Source organism: Elephas maximus, chromosome 17 (genome assembly GCF_024166365.1).
Source record: "Elephas maximus indicus isolate mEleMax1 chromosome 17, mEleMax1 primary haplotype, whole genome shotgun sequence".
NCBI lineage: Eukaryota > Metazoa > Chordata > Mammalia > Proboscidea > Elephantidae > Elephas > Elephas maximus.
Window position 1 is genome coordinate 87,856,482 of NC_064835.1, and position 21,572 is coordinate 87,878,053.

General features: G+C 40.8%; 1 protein-coding gene across 3 annotated transcripts in view; it reads left to right on the plus strand.

The window, feature by feature from the left end:
• TMEM131 (transmembrane protein 131) overlaps positions 1–21,572 on the plus strand; it is a 229,133-nt gene that overhangs the window by 80,712 nt on the left and 126,849 nt on the right. For all 3 annotated transcript variants that reach the window (XM_049857246.1, XM_049857244.1, XM_049857245.1), the window contains exon 3: positions 11,268–11,308. In XM_049857246.1, coding sequence (XP_049713203.1) covers positions 11,268–11,308 — 41 coding nt within the window. The remainder of the gene's footprint in view (positions 1–11,267; positions 11,309–21,572) is intronic.

Genomic DNA, 21,572 nt, shown 5'->3' on the forward strand with positions numbered 1-21,572 from the left:
AAGCAGCACAGCAGGCGGAGGCTTCATGACACTCGCAGAGAGTTTCCATACAGCTTTGTAGCTATCAAAGCCTAATGAAAACTTAGGATAATGTAATCTCTGCTTTTATAAAGCCTTCTTGCTAAAATCCTAATCTCTTTTTCCTAGTGCTTTTGTCTGTTTCAAGGTCAAAACTTCAGAGAACCTATAGAAATGAATGTTTTAATATCTCCCTTTAGTTGGTTGTTTTTCTCAATCTTTCCAGTTTTTGACAGAATCTGGATGGTAGGCCATTCAGGACTAAATTTCTGGAAAATTCCCAAAGCATGTAAAAAAAAAGCCTGCTGCCATCAAGCTGATCCAACTCACAGCAGCCTGTAGGACAGAGTAGAACTGCCCCGTAGGGTTTCCACAGAGCAGCTGGTGAATTCAAACGGCTGACCTTTTGGTTAGCTGCTGAGCACTTAACCACTGAGCCATTCTTTATTGGCCAAGGGAGGGTCCATATCATTTAGGTATTGCTGGGTACATAATATGGAAGACAGCTTGGCAGTGTCTTATAAAATCAAACGTGATTACTGTATGACCCAGCAACTGAACTCATGGGTGTTTATCCCCGAGAAATAGAAATTTGTGTTCACACAAAAGCCTGTATACAAATGTTCATGAAAGCTTTATTCTTCAGAGCCAAAGACTGGAAAAACCCAAGTGTCCTTCTGTGGGTGGATGGTTAAAGAAGCTGGTACCTCCATACCGTGGAATGCTGCTCAGCAGTGAAAAAGCCAGAAAGCCAAACCCATTGCCGTAGAGCCAGTTCACACTCACAGCGACCCTGTAGGACAGAGTAGAACAGCCCCATACGGTTTCCAAGGAGTGCCTGATGGATTCGAACTGCTGACCTTCTGGTTAGCAGCCGTAGCTCTTAAGTACTACACCACCAGGGTTTCCAACCCCTATACATGTGGAAACCCTGGTGGCTTAGTTGGTTAAGTGCTACAGCTGCTAACCAAAAGGTTGGCAGTTCAAATCCACCACGCACTCTTTGGAAGCTCTATGGGGCAGCTCTACTCTGTTCTGTAGGGTCACTGTGAGTTGGAATCAACTCGATGACAACTGGTGTATATATATACAGATGGCTATAATCCCATTTGAGAATGGGTTTCCTTTGTTAAGAGGCCATATCAATGTAGGGTGTGTTTTAAGCCAGTCACCTTTGAGATATAAAAGAGCAGATAAGGCACAGGGAAGCAAGCAGAGATGGGGGAAGGTAGCTGCCATGCCACGTGAAGATCACCAGGGAGCCAAGTACAGAAACTGAAGAGTCAAGGACCTTCCTCCAGAGCCGACAGAGAGCTTCCCTTAGAGCCAGCACCCTGAGTTAGGACTTCTAGCCTCCTAAACTGTGAGAAAATAGATTTCTTTTTGTTAAAGCCACCCACTTGTGGTGTTTCTGTTATAGCAGCACTAGATGACTAAGACGGGGTTAAGTAAGGAAGATTATTAGGGGTTGTGTTGAGTGCTACAAAAAAAAAATAAACAACATAGAGAATAATGGGGGGTGGAGCACATGGGGACCAGCGTGAGATCAGATGGCAGGGAAGGCCTTTCTTCCGGTGGGCAGTTGAAACACAAAGAATGACAGAGAACTGTCCAAGCAGAGAACTCATTCCAGGCTGATGAACTCATACACAGGCGCCACGTGGGAAGCGGCTTGGCTTTGGGGGTAACTAATGGGTGATCAGTGTGCCTAGGGAGCAACGAGTGAGGGAGAAAGTAGTTGGTGACAAGGCTGAGAGGATAAGTGGCTGCCAGATGTTGTAGGCCTTGACCTTCTACACCATGATAAGCACTTGGAATTTCATTCCAGAAGTAATGGAAGCTGTTGAAGGGTGTGAATCAGCAGAGCAGAAGCCCTGGTTGTACAACAGTTGGCACTTGGCTGCTAACCAAAACGTCAGCGGCTAGAACCCACCCAGAGGCTCCATGGGAGAAAGACCTGGCAGTCTGTTCCCATAAAGATTACAGCCTAGAAAACCCAAGGGGCAGCTCTTCTTTGTCACATGAGATCACTATGTGTCAGAATCGATATGAGCACCTAAGAACAATCAGGAGGGCGGCATGAAGTGATTTATGATTTTAAAGAGTTCCCGCTAGCTTCTGTGTAGTCAGAGACTTGGTGGAGGAAGACCAGTTAGCAAGTTGCTACCTTGCAAGAGATGCTTGATCTGGGGCACCATGATGGACTTCAGCTATTGCAGGAGGAGTGTGTGCATAAAGCTCTGAGTTTTAGTATTTATATTAATTATTAGTTGGGGATTTGGTAAGTTAATCAGTTCATAGAAGTATTATCTTAGTTATCTAATGCTATTATTATTATAACAAAAATACCACAAGTGGATGGCTTTAACAAAGAGAAATTTATTTCTTCGCATTAAAGTAGACTAAAAGTCCAAATTCAGGGTGTCAGCTCCAGCGGAAGGCTTTCTTTCTCTGTCAGCCTTCTCCTCAATATTTCTCCGGACTAGGAACTTCTTTGCGCAGGAACCCTGGGTCCAAAGGATGTGCTCTGCTCCTGGCACCACTTTCTTGGTGGTACGAGGCCCCCCTGTCTCTCTGCTCATGTCTTTCTTTATCCAGTCCTGTAGATTGAGTCCTGCCTCACTAACACAACTGCCACCCACCCTCCCTCATTAACATCATAGAGGCAGGATTTACAACAGATAGGAAAATCACACAAGACTGGGAATCATGGCCCAGCCCAATTGATACACACATTTTGGGGGGGTGGGGGGGGGAGTTCAATCCATGGCAAGTATTTTTCCATATTCAGACCTGCTGATACGTATAATTTTCCTTAAATATGGTACAGTGTTCTGGAAAGTAAAAAGTTGACGTTGTCACCAAAATTTCACTCTCTAATAAATTCGCTTTTCCATTTTTTCTTAGCTTTTGTTGGTTATCTTGGAGCTTACATCATTTTTAGCCAAGGATGCTATTCTTAGGCCTTTGACTTTAGAATAAAGAATCTTTTTCCTCCTTTCGTACTTAAAAAGGGAAGGTTGCTCTGGAAATTAAATGTATGAATAAAGCCTCTTAACATTCTGGTATTGCCTAATAGAATTGACATAGGTCAGATCTGAGACGGTGTGTATGAAATAATCTGTCACAGTTTCTGGAAAATAGTAGGCTGAATTTTTTTTAGGAAGTAACATGTTTTGGGGAAATGATTTGATAACCAAATATGTTTTTGTTGCTTTTGCTAGCATAGTATTTAAATGTTTTTTTAATTGTATGTCTTCTGTTGATTTATATAAAGTTAGGGAAAGGCTCTCTGTTATGAATTAAACCAACTTAAGCTAGCTTAAGCAAAAAAAAGAAACCTATAGGTCCGTGTTTCTGAGCAGTCCAAGGACTGGGTCCGATGCAGCTCCTTATTCAGGGCAGATTGAACATATGAGGAGAGTCTAACTCTGGGATTGGCTTCCTCTGGGTACTTCCCTTCTTAGCTTTATATGGTCCTCTGGCCTGTTTCTAACCGCCTCCAAACCCCCCCGCCCCCAATCTTCAGGCTGATTTTATCATAGGAGAAAGAGCAGCCTCTAGCCCAGTGGGTCAAGAGAAATCCTGGAATTGACTGCTGGCCAGGATTGGTCTGACTGGAGTCCTAGACTCTCCCTTTAGCCATCTCGCTGCTGGAGGGAGCAGGCTCCATACTCGGTTCTGGATTTCACCTGAAGCACCTGGGCTGGTAATGGGAGGAGCAGTGGTTGCTCTCCAGTACAGGCAGAGCTGCTGGGCACTGCTGTAGGAGGGGCCCGTGGGCACTGGGTGGGAAAAATTTGGCGGGGGGGGGGGTGGTGGGTGGCTTCAAGCTGCCTGTCCTGCCTCACCCCAAAGACATTAGCATTGTGATACATGTGTAAACTTTGTTATGATGGTGTTTAGTTATGTTGTCTGTTTTCAGCCCTGGATAGAGGGAGGTTTTTTTTTTATTCTTATTATCTGTTAAAAATACGTAAAGAAATGACTTCATAGCCTTTACAGTTTTCTGAGGGCTGACTACATTTCCTATTGTATGTTTATGTATTTTTTTTTATAATTTTTATTTTGCTTTAAGTGAAGGTTTACAAATTAAGTCAGTCTCTCACACAAAAACCCATATATACCTTGCTAAATAAAAAAAAAAAAATTACCTTGCTACACACTCCCAATTGCTCTCCGCCTAATGAGACAGCCCGCTCTCTCCCTCCACTCTCTCTTTTTGTGTCCATTTCACCAGCTTCTAACCCCCTCCACCCTCTCATCTCCCCTCCAGGCAGGAGATGCCAACATAGTCTCAAGTGTCCACCTGATCCAAAAAGCTCACTCCTCACCAGCATCCCTCTCCAACCCATTGTCCAGTCCAATCCATGTCTGAAGAGTTGGCTTCGGGAATGGTTCCTGTCCTGGGGCAACAGAAGGTCTGTTGGCCGTGAGCACCGGGATCCTTCTAGTCTCAGTCAGACCATTAAGTCTGGTCTTATGAGAATTTGGGGTCAGCATCCCACTGCTCTCCTGCTCCCTCAGGGGTTCTCTGTTGTGTTCCCTGTCAGGGCAGTCATCGGTTGTAGCCAGGTACCATCTAGTTCTTCTGGTCTCAGGCTGATGTAGCCTCTGGTTCATGTGGCCCTTTCTGTCTCTTGGGCTCGTAATCGCCATGTGTCCTTGGTGTTCTTCATTCTCCTTTGATGTAGGTGGGTTGAGACCAATTGATGCATCTTAGATGGCTGCTTGCTAGCGTATATGTTTATATTTTTAAAACATGTTTTAAATACTCCCCTTTTTGCCTTTTCTAAGCATTTTAAGCATTTTTAACGCTTCGCATTTTTTCACCTTATTTTGGACCTGTTTATTCCAGGAAAACCACGCAGTATTTACTCTTTTCCTTTCTTTTGTCTAAAAACCAGGCCTCTAATCATTTAAGATTTCTTAAGAGTTTACTAACTTATCAGACAAAATCCAACCCTGGGCACTGTTCAGAAATTCTCAATATAGATAAAATACAGAATTCTATATAAAGGAACCGTCTAGTAATATTCTTCTTAGAAGGAAATAACCGATTCTGTCATTTTATTAAACCATTTCCTGTAACTTTTTTTGTAAGACTATTTTTAATTTTTATTGTGATGAAATTCATGTAACAGGATAATTTGCCGTTTCAGCCATTTTTACATGTATAATTCAGTGACGTTGATTATGTTCACCATTTTGCACAGCCGTCACCTCTGTCTGTTCCGGTTTTTTTGATCACCCTTAACAGAAACTTAGTACCCCTTGAGTGATACCTCCTCGCTCCCCCCTCCCCTGTTAACCACTAATAAACTGTATGTATTTTGCCCGTTGTAGGTATTTTATATATTTGCCCTTTAGAGTCTGACTGCTTTACTCAGCACACAGCTCTCAGGTTCATCAGTGTCATAACATATATCAGAGCTTCGTTTCTCTTGTAGCCGAATCACACTCAGTTGTATGTGTGCATCACATTTCATTTACCTGTTCATCTGCTGGTAGAGACTTCAGTTGTTTCTACCTCTTGGCTCTTGTGACTAATACTAGACTGTATCTTTTAGACCCGTTTTAGGTTTACAGAGAAATTGAGCAAAGAGTACAGAGTGCCCGTATACTCTGACCTCCTCCCTCCCCCCAAGTTTCCCCTATTAACATCCTGCAGTGGTATGGTACATTTGTTAGAATTTATCAGCCAATATTAATACATTATTATTAATTGAAGTCTGTAGTTTACAGCAGGGGTCACACTTTATGTCACAGCATCTGTGGGTTTTGACAAATGCATAATGTACCCACCAGTACAGTATCATCAAAATAGTTGCACGGCCCCCTCCCTCTCCCCAAATCCCTGGCAACCACCAACCGTTCACTGTTTCCTTTAGTTTTGTCTTTTCTGGAACGTCTCATAATTGGAATCATGTAGCATGTAGCTTTTTCACACTGGCTTCTTTCCCTTAGCAGTATGCATGTAAAGTTCCTCCATGTCTTGATGCCCTGGTGGCACAGTGGTTAAGAGCCTGGCTGCTAACTAAAACATCAGCAGTTGAAATCTGCCAGCCGCTTCTCGGAAACCCGATAGGGCAGTTCTTTTCTGTCCTATAGTTTATAATTTTTTAAGTCTAGGTAATGAGCAGATTTTTGTTCATGCTGCACCAAGTTTAATTTTAGCAAGAATTTGTTGTGCCTTGTATTTATGTCTTTTGTATCATTTATTTATAACAAAAAGAATTCTATTATGAAAATTTCAAACCTACAGAAAAATTGAAAGTTTTACAGTGAACATTTTTATATCTACCACATACACTCCTCATTTAACACTGTGCTGTATTTGCGTTATTGTATATCTGTGTGATTTCACTTGATTTCTACAGTTGTATATCGGCATTTGTACTTACTTATACTGTGAGAGTGCCCTCTTTGCCTATTGCTTTTTCTTTATTCTCCCAGAACTCAGAGCTGGTATTACACAGTGTAACCTTGACCTTTACTATGGCATTAACATCACTGGTTTCGTGGAATGGTTTAGGACCTCTGCTATTTGTAGTGTTGCTTCAAGCAATTGATTTTTGTAAGATAGCTGCTTAACTAATAATTTTAAAGGAATGGATATCATTTTCATAATAAAAAGTTAAGGAAATTTTTCTTTATTACAGAAAATATGAGTCCAGTGAGTACTCATTCACCTACAACTCAAATAGAACAACTCAGACATGCCTGATGACCCCCCCCACACACACACACTGTATTGCTAAAACATTTTAAAGAAAATTATAGATATCCTGACACTTTGTCATGGAGTGAATTATATCTCCCAAAAATATCTGTCAGGTTGGCTGGGCCATGGTTCCCAGTATTGTGTGATTGTCCACCATTTTATCATCTGATGTGATTTTCCTATGTGTTGTAAATCCTGTCGCTGTGAAGTTGATGAGGGAGATTGGGGCAGTTATGCTAGGGAAGCAGGACTAAATCTGCAAGATCGGATTGTATCTTGAGCCTGTCTCTTTTGAGATATAAAAGAGAGAAGCAAGCAAAGAGATCTGGGGGCCTCATACCACGAAGAAGCAAGAGCCAGGAGAATAGTGCATCCTTTGGAGCTGAGGTGCCTGTGCTGAGAAGCTCCTAGGCCACGGGAAGATGACAAGGACCTTCCTCCAGAGCCAACAGAGAGAGAAAGCCTGCCCCTGGAGCTGGTGCCCTGAATTCAGACTTCTGGCCTCCTGGACTGTGAGAGAATACACTTCTCTTTGTTAAAGGCATCCACTTGTATTTCTATTGTAGCAGCACTAGATGACTAAAACACACTTCATCCCAGCATGCACCGTTAAAAAAAAGGGCATTTTCCCACATATACTGAATTTTCCACAACCCCATTACAATATATTATACTAATGATAAAAAAGAATACCCCAACTCTACTGACTTCTCTAATTATAACATAATAGCTAAGCTCTTGGGATATGTTCACTGATCTTACTCCTTAGGGTTCTGGTGTTTCTTAGACACTGTTGTTCAGGCCTTCATTTCTTGCATCACCTGAGCACTTGTGTTCCAACCTCCTGTTTTCTCTCTTGGCCTTCTCTAATCCATCCTCCACAGTGAAACCAGAACGATGTCTTTTTAACCAGCAGTCAGACCGTGTCCGTCTCTGCCTCACTCTCCTCCCCCTCAGACCCCTTGTGTTCAGAGTGTGATCCAGGCCCCTTAGTGTGCTTTGTAGGGTGCAGCACAATCTGGTTCCTGCCCACCCTTTCAACCTCATTTTCTATTTTTTTCCCTCTTTTCTTTAAGTTCTAGAAGAATAGTACTGTCTTTTTCTTGCACATGCCAAGCTCTTCTCTGTACAGATAGTCCCAACTTAAGACATATTCAAGTTATGATGAATCACACTATGACCATCCACTTTTTTGTATATCTTATTGTTACCCCCCCACTGCCGTCTAGTTGATTCCGATTCATAGCGACCCTATAGGACAGAGTAGAGCTGCCCCATAGAGTTTCCAAGGAGCGCCTGGCGGATTCGAACTCCCAACCTTTGGTTAGCAGCCATAGCACTTAACCACTACGCCACCAGGGTTTTCATCTTACTGTTAGTAATATGTAACACATGCAGTATTGTAGTGCATACTTTGCTGATGTTATCATTCTCAGATAAAAGGAAAGACCGTTTCTCAAGCTGAAAGAACTGAGGAAAAAATTCAGTCCTCAAGTTGCAGTAGTAAAGGATTCTATGCGAAAATTATTAAACGACGCAGGAAGCATCAGAAGAAGATGGAAGGAATACACAGAGTCATTATACCAAAAAGAACTAGTCAGTGTTCAGCCATTTTCAAGAGGTAGCATATGATCAGGAACCGATGGTACTGAAGGAAGGAGTCCAAGCTGCTCTGAAGGCATTGGCGAAAAACAAGGGTCCAGGAACTGACGGAATATCAATTGAGATGTTTCAGCAAACGGATGCAGCGCTGGAGGTGCTCACTCGTCTATGCCAAGAAATACGGAAGACAGCTTCCTGGCCAGCTGACTGGAAGAGATCCATATTTATGCCTGTTCCCAAGAAAGGTGATCCAACTGAATGTGGAAATTATACAACAATATCATTAATATCACACACAAGCAGAATTTTGCTGAAGATCGTTCAAAAACAGCTGCAGCAGTATATTGACAGGGAACTGCCAGAAATTCAGGCTGGATTCAGAAGAGGATGTGGAACCAGGGACATCATTGCTGATGTCAGATGGATCCTGGCTGAAAGCAGAGAATACCAGAAGGATATTTACCTGTATTTTATTGACTATGCAAAGGCATTTGACTGTGTGGATCATAACAAATTATGGATAACATTGCGAAGAATGGGAATTCCAGAACACTTAATTGTGCTCATGAGGAACCTTTACATAGATCAAGAGGCAGTTGTTCGAACAGAACAAGGGGATGCTGATTGGTTTAAAGTCAGGAAAGGTGTGTGTCAGGGTTGTATCCTTTAATCATACCTATTCAATCTGTATGCTGAGCAAATAATCCAAGAAGCTGGACTATATGAAGAAAAACGGGGCCTAAGGATTGGAGGAAGACTCGTTAACAACCTGCGTTATGCAGATAACACAACCTTGCTTGCTAAAAAGTGAAGAGGACTTGAAGCGTTTACTAATGAAGATCAAAGACCACAGCCTTCAGTATGGATTGCACCTCAACATAAAGAAAACAAAAATCCTTACAACCGGACCAATGAGCAACATCATGATAAACGGAGAAAAGATTGAAGTTGTCAAGATTTGATTTTAGTTGGATCCACAATCAACAACTATGGAAGCAGCAGTCAAGAAATCAAAAGACACATTGCACTGGGCAAACCTGCGGCAAAGGACCTCTTTAAAGAGTTGAAGAGCAAAGATGTCGCCTTGAAGACTAAGGTGCGCTTGACCCAGGCCATGGTATTTTCAATCGCATCATGTGCGTGTGAAAGCTGGGCAATGAATAAGGAAGACCGAAGAAGAATTGACACCTTTGAATTGTGGTGTTGGCGAAGAATGGACTGCCAAAAGAATGAACAAATCTGTCTTAGAAGAAGCACAACCAGAATACTCCTTAGAAGCAAGGATGGCGAGACTGCGTCTTATATACTTTGGACATGTTGTCAGGAGGGATCAGTCCCTGGGGAGGGACATCATGCTTGGCAAAGTACAGGGTCAGCAGAACAAAGGAAGAACCTCAACAAGGTGGACTGACACAGTGAGCTCAAGCGTAACAACGACTGTGAGGATAGCGCAGGACCGGGCAGTGTTCTGCTCTGTTGTGCGTAGGGTCACTATGAGTCGGAACTGACTCGATGCCACCTAACAGCAGCAACATCATTCTCAGATATTCACTCGAAGACGTTCAGCATTATGATTTACTGTCAAAACACCACCATGTAGCCAGCAATAGTGAAAACTAAAAAAAAAAAAAAGATATTTGACTTACATCAGACAGAACTGACTTTCCGCGGAGCTGCCGGAAGGGAGCCCCACGCTAAGTTGAGGACTGCCTGTGTCAGGGCCTTTGCCGGTGCTATTCCCGCGCCACCGCCACAACCCGACTCTTTATGCTTCAGTCTTTTTTTATTCTGCAACTTAAGTGTCACTTCTTCAGACAGGCCTTCCCCCAGGATGTATTTAGGCATGTCACCTATTGGTTCTTTCTCACAGCACTTTCTTAGCATCTTCATAATCCTTTATTCAGTGTATAAACACATATTTATTTACTTTTTTAAAGACCATTTCCCCACACTGTATTTTAAGTTCCACTATGGCGTAGTGGTTAAGTGCTACGGCCGCTAACCAGAGGGTTGGCAGTTCAAATCCACCAGGTGCTCCTCGGAAACTCTATGGGGTAGTTCTACTCTGTCCTATAGGGTCGCTGTGAGTCGGAATCGACTTGACGGCACTGGGCTTTTTTTTTTTTTTTTTTATGGCGAGGACCATTATACACTAGCACTTGGCACACAGTTGGTAAGCAGTGAATCAGTGAGAGACAGGCATATCCTCTGTCTTAGCTATCTAGTGCTGCTACAACAAATACCACAAGTGGGTGGCTTTAACAAATTTATTTTCTCACAGTTTAGGAGACTAGGAGTCTGATTTCAGAGCCCCAGCTCTGGGGGAAGGTCATTATCTCCTTTCAGCTTCGGTTCCTCAGCTCTGTGGCACCTGTCTTCTCTCATCTGTGCTTGCTTGCTTCTCTGCCTGGTCTGCCTCTCTTATAGCTCAAGAATGATTGGCTTAGGACACAGTCTACACCATTAATGGCCTCATTAACAAAGAAAAACTATCACAAGTAGGATTACATCCATAGGTACGTTGTTGTTGTGTGCCGTAGAATCCATTCCTGCTCATACTGACCCTGTAGGAGTTAATATTGCAACATGTATTTTGGGAGTTACAATTCAGTCCAGAGCAGCCTCGGAAAGTTACCGTAAAAGGGACAGCTCTCACAGGATTTATTGGTTTGACAAACTTAAAAATCAGTCACAGGACTGTATTTACTACCGTATGTGTTTAAAAATTATCGGAATTATTCTCTCATTTGAATTACATACTGTGGCAAGTCATTTCACATGGTTTTTGGACAAGGTTTAACTTGGAAATCAGGTAGGTATAAGATCAAAGTTCAGTCTAGAATAAAACATTTTGGATATTCTGTGTGCCTGTTGTGTCAAGATTTGGTTTCGGTATTTTAACCATTTTTTCTTTCTTTTACAGACTGAGACAACACTTGGACTCAGTTCTTACCAGCAGAAAAGGTGAGGCTTGCGTATTTAGTAAGGCATTAGCATACCTTCACTTTCTTTTGGGAAGCCCTACGGTTTTCCCCTTCTCTTTGCCCCACTTCTTTAGTGAAGAGGGAATAGCAAACCATAAATAACATTGTATCATGTATTTCTAAGCAGCGTGTGTGGCAAAACAGCTTTAATTCTGAGTTTGTGTTTAACACGTTGTGTGGAGTTCCTCACACGTGAGGTTGACATGCGTTGGAATCCACTTGATGGCACCTAACAACAACAGCAATCGTGTATGGGGTTTGTTATTGTTAGGTGCTGCGGAGCAGATTCCAAGTGATAGTGACCCCATGTGACAGAGAAGTACGGCCCCATAAGGTTTCCTAGACTTTAATCTTCACAGAAGCTTACCGTCAAGTCTTTCTCCCACAGAGCTTCTCGGTGGGTTCCAACTGCCGAGCGCTAAACCCTAACTGCCACCAGGGCTCCAAATACTGGGTTTACTTAGCTTAGAATCCCCTTGCTTTGTAAGAAGGTTACTTTTGTAACTCTCTAGTGACTTCTTTTGTCACTATCTCGTACCTTTTAGGGACTGACCATGGCTGTCATCAATTATCACCAGAGGTCTGCCTGCAGGCACCTGGAGGAAGAACTCAGAGCAGTTGCAACCCAGTCTTCTGACTGAAAGACCCTTTAAAACACAGATTTTCTATGATAATCTGAGAGTTATTTTACACTCAGATACTGTGAAAATATATGCATGCATGTGAATTTGAAGATACCTTTTCTACCCTGCCCTCACCCCCACCTTTAGTAGCTTCTCGTATCTCTTAGAGAGCCAGTATGAAAGAAAGACACTGGCCAGATTCCCCCATCCATACCAAACCAAAACCAAACCCATTGCCATCGAGTCGATTCCAACTCATAGCAACCCTATAGGACAGAGTAGAACTGCCACATACGGTTTCCAAGGAGCGCCTGGTGGATTTGAACTGCCGACCTTTTGGTTAGCAGCCATAGCTCTTAACCACAATGCTACCAGGGTTTCCCCCTGATCCATAGCCTCTGATAATACTACTCTTGGTGTCTAAAGGGCAGTGAGGGGTATCTGGGAATTAGACAACTAGTCCCTCCAGCAACATTTTTATGTTCCGTGTTATATTTACTGCTTCCCTAGGGAACCATAGATTTTAAAGCATTTCAGCTTAAAAAGGAGCCCTGGTGGTGTAGTGGTTAAGCACTTGGCTGCTGACTGAAAGGTGGGTGGTTTGAACACACCAGCAGTCTGCTCCGGTAAAGATCACAGCCTAGGAAACCCTGTGGAATGGCTCTACTCTGTCCTGGAGAGTCGCTATGAGTTGGAACCAATTGGATGGCGATGATTTTTTTTTTTTTTTCCTGGCTTAATTTAGAGGATTGTGTAGTAGCAACTCCTCTTTGCTGGGAACTACTGGTCAAGCACCCCAAACCTGTTCTACTGACTTCTTTACTAATAATTGGAATCCTGGAAGTGGTATCACTGGAGTTCCCAGATAATGAATCTAATTCACAGATTTAAGAATTCAACTTTTTTATACTGTGTTTTCAAAGAGTACATTTTATTTTGTCTTGTATTTATTCTTGAAACAAGAGCAAACCAGTTTTATTTTATGGTGGTAAAATATATGTAACACAAAATTTCCCATATTAACTATTCTTAAGTGTACAATTCAGTGACGTCAGTTACATTAACAGTTTGGTGCAACCATTAACACTGTCTGTCTCCAAAACTTTTTCATCATCCCAAACAGAAACTCTCTCTCCCTCAGCCCCTAGTGTCTGGTAATCTACTTTGGCTCTGTGATTTACCTGTTCTAAGTCTTTCACATAAGTGGAATCATACAGTATTTGTCCCTTTGTGTCTGACTTACTTAGCTCAGTGCGATGTTTTCATGGTCCATCCACGTTGTGGCGTGTATCAGAGCTTCATTTCTCTTTGTGACTGAACAATACTCTGTTGTGAGGATATACCACGTTTTGTTTATCCATTCATCTGTTCGTGGACACTTGGTTGTTTCCATCTTTGGCTGTTGTGAAAAAGTACAGCGGTGAACGTTGGCGTACACGGATCTGGTTGAGTCCCTGCCTTTCAGATCTCTTCGGTATGTACCTAGGAGTGGAATCGCTAGTTTATGTGATAATTCTGTTTAACTTTTTGAGGATCTGCCAAACTTTTTCATAGCAACTGCATCACTTTACATTCGTACTAACAGTGGGTGAGGGTTTCAGTGTCCCCACATTCTTGCCAGTGAGTTTCCATTATTTTCCTTGTAGTGGGTGTGAAGTGGTATCTCAAATGTGGTTTTGACTTGCATTTCCCTAATGACTCATGATATTGAGCATCTTTTTATGTGCTTATTGGTTATTCGTATATCTTCTTTGGAAAAGTATCTATTCAAGTCCTTTGCCCATTTTTTAATTGAATTGTTTGTCTTTTTGCTGTTGAGTTGTAGCAGTTTATGTTGTTGTTGTTAGGTGCTGTCTAGTTGGTTCCAACTCATAGCAACCCCATGTACAACAAAACGAAAAACTGTCCGGTCCTGTGCCATCCTCACAGTCATTGCTGTATCTGAACCCATTGCTGCAGCCACTGTGTTAATCAATCTAGTCGAGCGTCTTTCTTTTTTTTTCTGACCCTCTACCTTCTCCAGGGACTGTTCCCTCTTGATAACACGTCCAAAGTACATGAGACAAAGTCTCGCCATCCTTGCTTCCAAGGAGCACTCTGGTTGTACTTCTTCCAAGAGAGACTTGTTTGTTCTTCTGGCAGTCCATGGTATGTTCACTATTCTTCGCCAGCACTGTAATTCAGAGGCATCAACTCTTTCTTTATATGTTCTGTATATTAAATCCTTCTCAAGATGGATGATTTCCAAATATTATCTTCAGTTCTGTAGGTTGCCTTTTCACTTTCTTGATAGTGTTTTTGCATACAAGTTTTAATTTTGATGAAATCTAATTAGCTTATTTTTTTTCTTTTGTTGTTCGTGCCTTTGGGGTCAAATGGAAGAATCCACTGACAAAAATAATGCCCTGAAGATTTACCCTTGTGTTATATCTTATAAGAGTTTTATGGTTTTAGCTCTTATATTTTGATTGTTGATTCATTTTGAGTTAATTTTTTAATATGGTGTGAGTTATGGGTCCAGCTTCATACTTCAAACCAAAACCAAACCCTATGCCGTCAAGTCGATTCCAACCCATGTGCATGTGGAAATCCAGTTGTCCCAGCACCATCTTTGAAGAAGTTATTCTTTCCCTGTTAAGTGAACTTAGCCCTCTTGTCAAAAAATCAAGTAAATGCAGAGGTCCAGATTTATTTCTGGACTCTCGATTCTATTCTGTTGGTCCGTATGTTTGTCCGTCTGTGTACCAGTACCACACTGTTTTGATTACTGTAACTTTGTATCAGGTTTCAAAATTGGCAAATCCAAGCCCTCCTGTGTTGTTCTTTTTCAAGATTGTTTTGGCCATTTGAGGCCCCTTCCATTCCCATATGAGTTTGAGAATAGGCTTTTCCATTTCTGCAATAAAAGCTGTTAGAATTTTGATAGGGATTACATTGAATCTATAAATAGCTTTGGGTAGTATTGACATTTTAACAGTTTTAAATCTTACAATCCATGAACATGAGATATCTTTCCATCTACTTTGGTATTCATTGCTGACGTATAGAAATAGAACTTATTTTTTTGTGTTGATCTAGTACCCTGAAACTTTGCTTAATTTGTGTGTTAACTGTAGTAGCTGGGATTTTTTATGTATAGGTTCATGTCATCTGGGAATAATTTTATTTCTTCCTTTTCTTCAGTCTTTCTATGTTTGCTTCATGTCATCTGGGAATAGAGATAATTTTACTTCTTCCTTTCCTTCCATCTATGTTTGCTTCATCAATTTTGGGGCTCTGGTGTTAGATGTGTATATATTTATAATTGCTATACCTTAATGAATTGACCGTTTTTTAATTATATAATGGACTTGGCTTTCTCCTGTAACAGTTTGTGTCTGAAAGGCTATTTTGTCTGAAACTAATTTAGCCATTCCAACTCTCTTTTGGTCACTATTGCGTGGAATATTGTTTGCCATTCTTTTTCACTTTCACTGATTTGTATCCTTGGATTTAAAGTGAATTTCTTGTAGATGTATAGTTGGAGCATACTGAATTTTTTTTGTTTTTGTTTTTTTTAATTCATTCTGCCAATCTCTGCCATTTGATAGGAAAATTTAATCCATTTATATTTTAACTAATGACTGATAAGGAAGGACTTCTGCCGTTTTGCTATTTGTTGTCTGTGTGTCTTATACCTTTTTTGTTCTTCTAATGCTGTCTTCTTTTGTTATTAGTTGATATTTTTGTAGTGAACCATTTTGATTCATTTCTCATTTCCTTTTATGTCTTTATTTTTGATTTTGTGTGTGTGTGTGTGGTTATCACAGGGTTTTTGTTGCTTGACTGTGTTCTTTCAAATGGGCCATCCTTTGCTGTTTCTTCGTATGCCTTGTGATTTTTATTGAAAACTGGGCATTTGAATATTATAATATTATAACTCTGGATATTACGTTCTCTCCTTCCTCAGAGTTTGCTGGATTTTTTTTAATTGTTGAAAGCTGTAGTAGTTTATTTGTTGACTTTCCATAGCTCTTTTTGCAGAGACTGCTTGCCTGGTTGTGTGTGGACGTGGAGGAATCTGTCCTTTAGGTTGTGTTCAGCTAGTGTTTTGACCAAGGTTTCCTTGAATTCCAAGGGAGAAAAACAGTCACCTCTCCCAGTCTTTGCAGATTAACTCTGTGGTGCCAGGACACCCCTTCAGCACTTATGTAGGCTTGCACTAGCCTAGGGATCAGACTGAGGTAAAAGTGTAGGTAAAAGTGCAGGTATTTTCTGAGCATACATCTTGACCTGTGCATGCATGTGGCATTTTCAGTATATACATGGTGCTTTTGAACGCCGTAATTTTCCAGCAGATCTTTCTCCTGGGCTTCTCTAAATCCTTAAGCTTCTACTGTAAGTCTCAAATCACACTAGCCACAAGCAGTTGCAGTTTTCAGGGTCTGCCAGCCATTCTTCCTGTGTGAGCTCTGAAATATGCCAAACAGAGACAGGCATCTTGCTTCCGGCCTTCAGCTAGCACCCACACAGTTTGGAACAGACACACATAATAACTTGTGATAAGTCTGCTTTGCTCCCCTGGAGCCAGAGGCCAGCCTCCCTTTCTGGAAATGTTAGCCAGCAGAGCTTAAAGACAGCAGCTGAGCCTGGGAGGGAATGGGTCACAAGCCCACAGAAAACCAGAGCTTTCCTACCGTTTGGACGTTGCCTTTTTCTCAGTTGAGTCTGTATTTAGTATTGTAAGCCTCTGCCTGGCTCCCAGAGTTCTGACAGAGTTGGTTCTGCCAGTTTCTGCTTGTGTTTGGGGGTTTCTTCGGTGGATTGGGAGCATGGAACTGCCTGTGCCACCATTTTCAAACCAAATTTATTTTTTGAAATGATCAGTAGGTCAATTATCTGATGAAATCAGACAGTCAACTACTAAAGTGGCTGTAACAGTAACACTAGCTGCCCCTGCCCTTGTTGTTGGCACTAGAAGGACCCGAGCTCCCATCTGGATTAGCAGAAGTAAGGAAACATTCTCTTTTCATAGATCTTGATGCTTCAAGTACATCTGTCAGTATCCTCAGACTACTGAAACACAGACTGCATCGACACAGAATTTTGTTTTGAATGAGAAATATCAGTTACTCAGATTAAGCGTAGGCCACTTAAAGCTTTGTTTCATAAATATAATTTAAAATTTTTTGTATTCACTGTATTTGGTCTTCAGTTTTCCCATATCCGTAATAACATAGACCTACTTCCTGATTGCTTTGTCGTTCTCCCTGATCATATATGCCCTATTGGGAGCTACCCTACCTGTGAACCCTGCCCAAAAGACACAACCATTGCCTCCAGTAAGGCATAGACTTCTCTGCTGTGATGTTTATGAAGCAAAACGTCACTCCTGGGGTGGGTTGTCTTTAGGACACTGTGAATCTAGCCTAATGATTCCTCAGCTGGGCCATCTAAGAATCCTAGAACATTCTCATGGACCTGGAGCCAAAATGCTGGGAAGAAAATCGCATTTGTTATCTCATACTTCTTCCTTGATCCTTTATTTCAGCAGTTAGGATTTTAGTAATAGAACTGTCCTGGTCTACGTTTACATATACATGGGGTCACCATGAGTCAGAAACAGCTCAACAGCAGCTAAAAGTAACAGCAACATTTAAGAAGATGATATCGTTCATCTACAATTAAGATCTGGCCTTTAAATTATTTTCCTTTTATGATGAAGAATTTGTATCTGTGTGTAATTACATTAGTAAATATAACATTTACTTTTGCATGCAATTAACCCTCAATATCTGGGAAATTATAGTTAGATCTAAAACTTGATAGTACTTTAATGGCAGATAAAGTCTGCTAACAGTTGCAATTTGACTAATATCTATCTTAAATTTTGAAAAAAAAACTAAGGGAATGTGCTTAAATTGTTTTTTAACATTTCATTTGGGCTTGTAATTTTATTTCCTCTGGATTTAGCTCCAGAGCTTTTAGAACACCTGAAAAATCATGTATGTAAAAGGATATTGCTACTTTGCATTAATCTTGAAGACTGCAGTAAATCGATGATAGGCAAGGCGGCTTATCAAAAGTGAGTTTAGATAAAGACATGGTTTTCTTTGCATTAAACTGCAGAAACAGATGTTGGTAAGCTTCTTTGAGCAGAGTGGTTTACCTCACTTAGTTTAAGATTTAAAAAAGACAACAAATTACTCTTACTTTAAAAAAATGAGTGTGGCAGAGTTGAGAGTCCAGAATGGTGGTGTGAGGAGCTCAGGAACCTCTTTCCCAGAGAGGTATCTATTAAGCTAATCAAAAATAGCAAAAACAATCAGTCAGAATCTGTGGAAATTGATCAAAGGGCTTACAACCAATTGAGAAGCATTTGTTCAACAAAAGCTGTGGAAACTTGGTAAGAACAGAACAGGAGGCGTCTGTGGTATCCAGGGTAGGGACCGCACCCATTCACTCCACAGCTCTGCTTTGTGGTATAACTGTTCCCATCTCTCCCACCTCCCTGGGGTAGAAGAGCTCCTCCAGATATCATCAACTAGAGAACATTGCTGTATTCTACTTCTTAGAGGCTCATGCTCCAAAGCCTTATATTCATTTGTTGCTGGCAACTGCTAGGTGGTGCTCATTCCCCCACCAACTCCCACTGTGTATGGAGGATCCAGGCAGACAGCTTATTGAAAGAACAGCCCTTCTTTCCTGCACAGCTCTGTGTTGCAGGAGAACTGCTCTGGTGGGCTCAGCAGCTGAGTGGTAGATCCTGTATCCCCCAGCGTCATAGGGCAGCAGATCTGTTCTGAGTAGATTTGGCAGCTGGTGGACGTTGAAAGCTGATTAACATAAGGCTACATCTGACAAAAGTTGTGTACGACCTGTACACTGAAACCTCCAAACATTGCTGAGAGGAATTAAAGAAAACTTAAATAAATAGAGTAGTAATACTGTGTTCATGGATCAGAAGATCAATATCATTAAGATGTCACTTCTCCCTAGTTTGTCCTATAGATTGAACCCAGTCCCAATCAAAATACTAGCAGGCCTTTTTTTTTTTTTATAGAAATTACCTACTATTTAGCTGATTTTAAAATTCCTATGAAAATGCAAATAACCTAGAAAAGTCAAAACAACAATGTAATAATCAATGTCCAGCACCTTATCAAAAATTATTGAACATGTAAAGAAGCAAGAAAATGTGACCCATAACCAAGAGGAAAAAAGCAATTAATAGAAACAGACCTAAAAATGACAGAGATGGTGGAAGTAGCAGATGGGATTTAGTATATCTATTTACACATTCAAGGATTTAAAGAAAAGCATGAACATAAGAGGAAAATGAACAATACTGAAAAAGTACCAAGTGTAACTTCTAGAGCTGAAAAATACAGTTTCTGAAATGAAAATTTCACTGGATAGGCTTAACAACAGATTAGACATTGCTAAAGGAAAGCTCCATGAATTTAAAAACAGAGAAAGAGAAGCAATCATACTGAAGCACAGAGAAAAATGATGGGGGAAAAGAATGAACAAACTCTTGGTGGCCTGTGGTGCAGTAGCCAGCCAATCTAACACATGTGTAATTGAAGTCCCAGGACGGGGGAGGATTCAGCAAACCTCAAAAACGATTAACACAACAGACCACATCAAGTCATATAATATTTAAATTGCTGAAAACCAGTGATAAATGAAAAATCATACAAGTAGCTAGGTTGGGTGGACACCATATTCCATATGGGAATACAAAGGTAGGAATGACTACTGGCTCTTCATCAAAAGCAGTGTAAACTAAAAACCGATGAAACAACATCTTTCAAGTTCCCAAACAAACAGCTACAGCACTGTATCCAGCAGAAGTATCCTTTAAAGATAAAGACATTTCCAAACAAAAGCTGAGAAAATTTGTGGCCAGCAAAATGGCATTATAAGAAATAATTAAAGGAAATTCTTCAGGCTGAAGGTAGTAAACCATTCTTAGATGAAAACTCAAGTCTAAGCAAAAGAACGAAGATCATCAGAAAAATAAAATGTGTGGATAAATATAAAAGACTTTTTTTCTGATTTTTAAAACACTTTAAAAGATAATTGATTTTTTTAAAACAAAATAATTACAATGTTTTATGAGATTTATAATGTATATAAAGTGTACGACAGTGCTACCACAAAAGAAGAATGAATGGAAAACTAGAGTTATAAAGTTCTTACATGCAAAGTGGTATAGTATTATGTAAAGTTAGTCTGTGATAAGATGAAATAAATCCTAGAGCAGCCATTAAAACCATTTTAAAAACAAAACAAAGATACATACACAGTGAGCCAATCTTGGAGATAAGATGCAGTACTAAAAAATACTCAGTTGACCTAAAAGAAGGCAGAAAAATGGCAAAAGGAATCAAAAAGAGATGGGACAAATGGAAAACAAAAGGCAAGATGGTTGACTTAAACCCAGCCATATCAATAACCACACCAAATGTTAACAATTTCAATGCCAGCAGGCAAACTGGAATAAAAAAGCAAGATCCAAGTATATGCTATCTACAATAAATGCACTTTATTTTAAAGGTGATATTTAAAAGTTTTTACCTTTGTTTTAAAATAAATTCAGATTTAGATACAAGAATATCACAAAGAATTCCTGTATGCCTCTGACCCCGATTCCCCATTTGTTAACATTTTATCATGTTCGCTTTATCATTTATACTCCTCCCCTCCCTCCCTTCCTCTCATCACGTGTGTGTGTACATATGTGCATCTGTGTGTATATACATGTATATATATATATATAATTATTTTTCTGAAGTATTTGAGGATTAATTGCAGACATGATGCTCTTCCATGCCTGAATACTTCAGTGTATACTTCCTGTAAAGAAGGGCACTGCTTTGTAAAACCACAGTACACTTAACCAAAGTCAGGAAAGTAACACTGAGACCAAAAACGCCAAAGCACGTCGCCATCTGGACACAAACCAAACCAACCCCGTTGCCGTAGAGTGTGTTCCAACTCATTAGCGGCCCTAGAGGACAGAGGAGAACCGCCCCAAGGAGCAGTTGGTGGGTTTAAACCGGTGACCTTTTCATCAGCAGCTGAATGCTTACCCGCCGTGTGACCAGGGCTCCAAGAGTGATACATAGTATTATTTAATCTATAGGCATTATTCAGATTTTTCCAATTACTCCACTAACGTCTTTCACACAAAGGAAATGTTTGGTCCGGGGCTCAGTCTGTGATCAGTCATTGTGATTCACAAATTGTGATTGATTTGTCTGTCTTATATTTTATGACTTTGACGTTTTGGAGAGTCTTATATTTTATGACTGACGTTTTGGAGAGTAGAGGCCATATATTTTGTAGAATATTGCACAGTTTGGGTTTTCCGATGTTCCCTCATGGTTAGATTTGTGTTATGCATTTTTGGCAGGCATGTTACTGCAGTGTGTGTCCTCAGTGCACCATTCCAGAAGCACACAATGTCTGTTCCATTTTCCTCTTGTCCTTCCTAAGCCTCTTGCAGAGAAGTATTTTGAGACAGCGTGAACGTCGTGTCTTTCCTAGTACTCTCACCCACTAGTTTTTGCATCCATGAATGGTTCTTGCCTGGCACTGTAACTCTGATGGTTGCCAAATGGTGGGGCTTTTTTT